This window comes from Oncorhynchus mykiss, chromosome 8, assembly GCF_057628025.1.
Source record: "Oncorhynchus mykiss isolate SJ-2025 chromosome 8, ASM5762802v1, whole genome shotgun sequence".
NCBI classification, from domain to species: Eukaryota; Metazoa; Chordata; class Actinopteri; order Salmoniformes; family Salmonidae; genus Oncorhynchus; species Oncorhynchus mykiss.
The window spans coordinates 80159908-80166185 of NC_143029.1; the positions used below are offsets into that span (position 1 = coordinate 80159908).

The 6278-nt window shown below is 43.2% G+C and overlaps 1 protein-coding gene across 2 annotated transcripts; it reads right to left on the minus strand.

The window, feature by feature from the left end:
- Positions 1 to 277: 277 nt before the first annotated feature.
- Positions 278 to 5989, minus strand: map2k2b (mitogen-activated protein kinase kinase 2b). Of its 2 annotated transcripts, XM_090182735.1 has the most exons (13): positions 5037 to 5863; positions 4718 to 4928; positions 4510 to 4549; positions 4159 to 4215; positions 3956 to 4045; positions 3695 to 3772; positions 2808 to 2859; positions 2563 to 2687; positions 2253 to 2472; positions 2110 to 2162; positions 1874 to 1935; positions 1604 to 1649; positions 278 to 1396 (listed from the first exon to the last, which is right to left on the minus strand). In XM_090182735.1, exons 5-13 carry the CDS (start codon positions 3965 to 3967, stop codon positions 1286 to 1288), a joined length of 759 nt encoding a protein of 252 aa, XP_090038861.1. In that variant the 5' UTR covers positions 3968 to 4045; positions 4159 to 4215; positions 4510 to 4549; positions 4718 to 4928; positions 5037 to 5863; the 3' UTR covers positions 278 to 1285. The 2 variants fall into 2 exon arrangements, with proteins under 2 accessions (XP_090038861.1, XP_036842248.1); XM_036986353.2 differs by lacking the exon at positions 4510 to 4549 and having other exon boundaries at positions 5037 to 5989.
- Positions 5990 to 6278: the final 289 nt, after the last annotated feature.

Consider the following 6278-nt stretch of genomic DNA (forward strand, 5'->3'; position numbering starts at 1 on the left):
CTGGAGAATGAAGCTCCTCGATGACATCCCGTTGATACTGTAGATTACAACATCCAGACAACAAGGGGATGCAGGCTTATGTTACAGTATGATAGCTGAATCTGACAATGAGGGGTTGGCCCAACCCAACCAGTGAAGCAATCCTGATTACAGTTGTAACTGAGGGTTTGTTTCTGACATGGTTAGTAGTGCTGAGCGATTAGTGCTTTGAGGTCGGTTCAGTTATTCATTTTGATATTTGAAAAAATTGAATGCACGCTGAAATAAGGATTCACAATGATTTTAGAGGGTTTTTTAATAGAAATTCCAAAGCCTAAAATAGTGAACATTCAATTGCCAAAACCTTGAAAATATTCCATTGTCTGTCAGGTCCACATTGGGTAGACATCAATAGAAAGGGTAAATTCCAATAAAATAAAACATTTTAGTTGTGTATATTACTTAGTTTTTATCTGATTACTTGACTTTAAGGAATGAAAAATAACAGTAATCATCTCTGCTCTGGCAGTAGCAGTCCGCCAGGTCATCTGTTATCTATGTGCTCCCTATACTCTACTGGTTTTAGTCATCCTATTTAGCCTGCCTATGTTGCCTATACTGGAGAGCTGTCTGCTGAAAACATTTGACTAGTTCTTCAAAGTAGATAACTAACAGCGTCTGTCCCTCTCGTCATTGTGTTGTGTACATTCCTCTCTCATGATGCAGCCAGTGTGTACATAACGTAGCAGGCGTGAAAGTGTATCTGTACAGAGATCTGTATTTAATGTTGAGATGCTCATGTCACCGTCCGAATAACAGGAATCATCCCGAAGGCGTGAAGGCAGGCGACAAGCTTAGGTCCAAAATAAGCCCAAAGAAACGCATTGGGCTTATTTTGGACATATTTTGGCGAGTGATGCCTCTCGCTTCGCCACTTCCTCCCCGATAACTCCTTTCAGCCCAGCATCCCACATACTGTAGTTCTTGACTTGATTTCTCATGAGAAACAGTGATTTGGGCTCACAAAAAAAAATAAAAAAAGAGCGTCAATTAGTTGTTTAATAACAAAAACATTTTTTTACGAAATGTTTGTTAATCGCTCAGCACTAATGGTTAGAGAAGAGTGACTGAATGGAGGCTTTAGGGCCAGTTCATACTTGGATAACCTGAAGGAGGAGAGGTGGCTGACAAGAAAAGTGAGTGAGAGAGAGAGAGATAGATATATCTATCTATCTATGCTGCATGTCTATGTGTGCCCATTAGTCTGTATGTGTTCAGGCCGCTGCATGTCTGTTTGAGTGTTTGCTTAGTCTGCAGTGCGTGTGGGAGTGCTGGGCTGGTTCAGCCCCATGGTTTTACAGAGCCAGCCAGCGAAGTCCATCTCCTCTACCTCCGAGCGCTTGATAAAAGTGTGGTTCTGAAACAAACACAAGAGACACATGGCTCAGTACAAAGATACATCTGTGATTCAGCTAATCATGTACTGTGACATATCGATCATGTCTATCTCTTTAGTTATTATAACCATTAGCTAAGCAGCCAACAGCAAGGGACTGGAATCCAATATGGCTCGCTTTTCTGTCAGTCCCTCCCAGTGCTCTTCAGTCCAAAGGCCAACACTCACCATCAGCATCTTCAGGTCCGCCCGGTCTGCTGGGTTCTTGATGAGACTGAGGAAGCACAAGAAAGTCCCAGTAATTTTATTAAAAAAAAAAAATCTGAGATAGTGAGATCTTCTTGAACTGCAAGGTTGGTTAAGGGCTTGTTAATAAGCATTTCACGGTAAAGTCTACACTTGTTGTATTCAGCGCATGTGGCAAATAAAGTTGGATTTGATCTAATTATTAAACCAAGGCATTGTATTCATAAATCATTCATACTGAAGGGAACTCACCATCTGGTCACAAAGTCCTGGAAATCAGATGTGAATACTCCATGAGGCAGCTTGGGGGGAGGCTGTAACAAAAATCATGATCATGATCAATAACGAGCCCATCTATACACCATGCCATGGATATAACAGTAGTTTGGTCATGTTCTATTCTAGCTTCCGTTCCATGACAATCATTTGCATTCTTCTATCCATCTATGGCCATGGGGGGGGGGGGGGGGATCCTCAGCAGTGTTCACCTCGTTGACGATGTAGTCCAGCAGCTCAAAGATGGCCATCGCAGGACCGTGGCCTGATTAACAGTAAAACATTATTGAGATCATCAGTACAAATATGTAAATGATCTCCATCTGCAAAAGAGGCTGTGTGTGTGTGTTCTGACCGCTGGCAGGTCTGCCCCCGGGAGGTCTGGGTCGGGGAGAGGTGCTGCTGTGCATTTCTCCCTCGGTCCCGTCCATGATGGGTCGGCCAAAGATGGCCTCCAGCTCCTTGGCGTCAGGAGGGGGGATGGGATACCGGCCGATAGACAGCTCCACCAGAGACAGCCCCATGCTCCACACATCAGACTGGACAGAGTAGTGGGTGCCCTGCAATCTCTCCGGCTGTTGGTTAGAGACACAGAGATAGATGGCTTACACACACACACACAGACACACTCTCTCACACAAACAAACAGAATCAGGGGTACGCACCGACATGTAGGAACGTGTTCCCACGAAGGAGTTGGCCATGGAGTCTATCAGCTGGCCGCTCACCCCGAAGTCACAGAGCTTGATCTCCCCACGAGAGTTGACCAGGATATTAGAGGGCTTTACGTCTGGGGGACAGGAGGGTACATTAGACTCGGCAGGCATATTGCTAAAAACACACAGGCACAGAAGAAATGCATCTACCTATACACTGTACGTAAATTCAAATGCATAGCATCAATGTGTACCTCTGTGCATGATCTGGTGTTTCTCTCGTAGATACGCTAACCCTCTTAGAACCTGTGAAGATGATGTGAAAATGTTGCCGTTTTTGCCCAGTTTCAAGAGCACACTTGGAATTGTCAAACACTATATCTATCCTTTGGGAAACAATAGACATACATTACTATCTTCATATGTAGCTAGCTATGGTGTGTTGTAGGGTTGTGCCGACATGGCTGTATTCGTAGTTGCCAGTTGGATCGGATGATACTCATGATCGAAAAGTGTTTTAATTTGCTTAAATAGATGTTGGCAAAATACCTCCCTGCACATTCTCACTGCAAAAAAAAGCTGCAGTTTAGGAGCAGCGCACAGAGGGGTGTGTCTGTTTCCTCAATTTGCAGCGGGCAGCCTAGTTAGCTGTCATTCAGTCAGAATGAGGATCAGCATTTCATATTCTCACCTACCCTCACTCCGCTTGTTAGATATTACGCACATTGATAAACAACGTCCTCACCATGTGATTTATCATAGTAACAGGCAGCAACAATAGAAATGATCGGACTGAAAACATGCGAGGAAAACTGATCGGGTGAAATTATGAAGCGAGTGGATGGATAAATACACTATCCAATCAGAGCAGCAAGTTCAAAGTAAAGTCCACCCTTCTCTTTACATACATGCAAACTAGCCAGTTGAATTACTTAGACCATGTAGAACCTTGCACAACTGAATGACATGAGAAAGATGCTGTCACCTGAAAATTAACACCCATCACAGATAATTACAAAAAAATACTCTGATCATAATGGCATCAAAAATATTGCCCATATCCGTTACGATACTCGTTTTGTCCAACTACTTGGCACACCTCTAGTTAAATAAAAACACCCCTAGTTTTATGATTACTCACAGCGATGCTGACTTTCCCCAGGATCTCCTCAGGGATCCTCCTGGCCTCCTTCAGCACCTGGTCCAGAGAGCCCCCATCCTGCAGGGAGAGAGGAGAGCCACTCAATCACAACCACCTGACATAAACACTTCACAGTATGACACGGTCTGAGTCTACCTGCATTACAACTTTACTATCTCAACCCTACTCCCCAAAATGATTGAACTTGCTCTTGAAAGACACCCTCTCTCACCCCCACCCTCTCTCACCCCCACCCTTTACCATGTGTTCCATGCAGATGCTGATCTCTCCATCGCTGTAGAAGGACCCGTAGAAACTAACGATGTAGGGAGAATTACATTCATGTAGCAACTGAGGGAGACCGAGAGAGGTGGGTTTAAACACATAAGGAATACTCTTGTTTAAGGATTGATTTGGTTTAAACATGATATTGATAATGCTAAATTAAATAACAAAAGCAGGACCTGTAGCTCTCTGATGATCTGGTTCCTGATGGCTGGCTTGATCTCCAGATGGATCAGCTGAGGGAGGATGAATGCAATACATACACACCAAAAATCAATATGTCTTTGTCTCATCACTAATGGCCATAAGTACGCTGGTTTTACTGGTTCAAAATGGCCACCTTAATTGTTTTACTACCATTACAGTAATATGTGCCTAGTCTTTTCTTGTGAACAATTGTTATTACTGGATCACATCATAGGCAATACAATCAATTTTTAAAAAATTTACAATTGATCCTTTTACCCCCCATGGGGCAAATTAGGGTTAAAAGCCTTGCTCAAAAGGCACATCAACAGATTTGTTTTTACCTTGTGTCTAGTCTGAAATCAACCCCTAACTGCATCCCATCTGAAATGATCAGACAAGTTTGATCAATATGGTGACATATAAACCATTAAACCAAGTACCCTCAGGCAAATATCCCATCAATCAGCTCACACCCACCTGATCCTTCCTGATCTAAGAAAAGGGTCTGGGGGTTGCTTTCAGACTGGCAACAGATTTCACACCACTTACCTTTCTGGCCATGACGAGGCCTGAGGGTTTGTGGCACACCTTGTTGACCACGCCTCCGTTGCCGACACCCAACTCACAAATGCGGTGGAAGTCATCGTCTTTCAGTTCGCCCACCTTGGCCTTCTGGGTAAGGAAATTCTCCAGGCGCTTCTTCTGCTGCTCATCCAGATCCAACTCCTCCAACTTCTTCTGTAGGGCTTCCAAGTTAGCACTGAGAGCGAAGGAGTAGGGAGAATTGGAGGTGAATTCTCATATGGAAGTAGAGGTTGACTTGAATTTGAGTTTAACAGTAGCCAGCTGGCTAAGGAGTTACACTTACTCAGAGGCAGCTGCGATGGTTGTGGAGGTGGACAATCCTCCCTCACCAGCAGTGGGAGTGATGTTAAGGCGCACTGGTCTTTTTTTGGGGGCCATTTTTCGTTTTAGAGAATAACTTGCTAGATACCAGCGTTGAGTCTCTTGACCTCAACTTGCTGTGTCGCCAGAAGAGTGACTGAATGTTGTTGGCAGATCCAAAATGCCCCAGGCCTGCCTAGCCAATTAGCTCTCAAACTAGCCTGTGTATCTATCGAATCAACAGGGGTGACAATGAGGTGTCTGGTTAACTAGGTATTTTAGACCAGACTAGCTAACTAACGGTAGATGGCTGGATATGTTAGCTATGACTAGTTAGCTATAGTCAGTCACAAGAGGCAATAGCTAACGTTAGCAATAAACTGACTAGCAAGCTAACATTATGGAAACAAATAATTAGCTAGCTAGTAAGACACGTATGTTAAATTAATCACTTTACCTTCAAGTTGGGGTAAAGAATGAATCAACACAGCTAACTGTAGATAGCTAGTTACAAGCAAAGGTTGGACCACAGCCATCACCACATTCCATACCAATAATGACGTTAATGCTTTAGCTAGGTATCCGTGCTAGCCATTCAAGCTAACAATCCCACTGTCCTTGCTTGTTGCTCCACTATCGTCTAGGCCTGGCAGAAACTTCAAAAGGAGCGGACCGTTGGGGCCAACAAGTTATTCGTGTCCTGAGATGTGAACCATAGACTGCACATAAGAGTGGGGGTAGCGGCTAAGTTTGGCCCTCTTCGCGGTACTATCAGATGCTATTTGGTCCAGGAAGACAAAAAAAAGTCTCGCGAGAACTTGTCTTTGCCGACGTTATGGCACACCTTTACACCTGGTGGTATGCAAAGATTTATATAGAAAACTGATAGGGGGCGCTGTGCTGAAGCCACCGTGCCTTCATCTTGGCACTCCCCCACCGTTGTAAAAAATATTTTGTATTAATGTCTATATTCGTTTTTGCCACATTTATTCGATTAGACATCTTAATGCATACGTTTAAATTATTCGAGATAAACATACAAATACACACAAAAAAATATATAAAGCATATTTCCTTAAAGTATAATTTTGAGATTACTAATGTTACTGTCCCCACTACAACAACAAAAATACTTAAATGCATATAATTTTGTCCTTGAAACAATTCATTGAAATACTGTAGAATAACATTAATTCCTATGATTTGATGAGTTTTAGTCACTTGA

What these genes read in the sequence shown, in the direction of transcription:
- map2k2b (XM_036986353.2), bottom strand. Translation starts at nt 5,131, where the DNA reads ATGGCCCCCAAAAAAAGACCAGTGCGCCTTAACATCACTCCCACTGCT. An exon ending in AGATCATCAGAGAGCTACAG is followed by an intron (nt 4,046 to 4,158) that starts GTCCTGCTTTTG and finishes GGTCTCCCTCAG; the next exon opens with TTGCTACATGAATGTAATTC. An exon ending in TGGACTACATCGTCAACGAG is followed by an intron (nt 1,936 to 2,109) that starts GTGAACACTGCT and finishes TTTTTGTTACAG; the next exon opens with CCTCCCCCCAAGCTGCCTCA.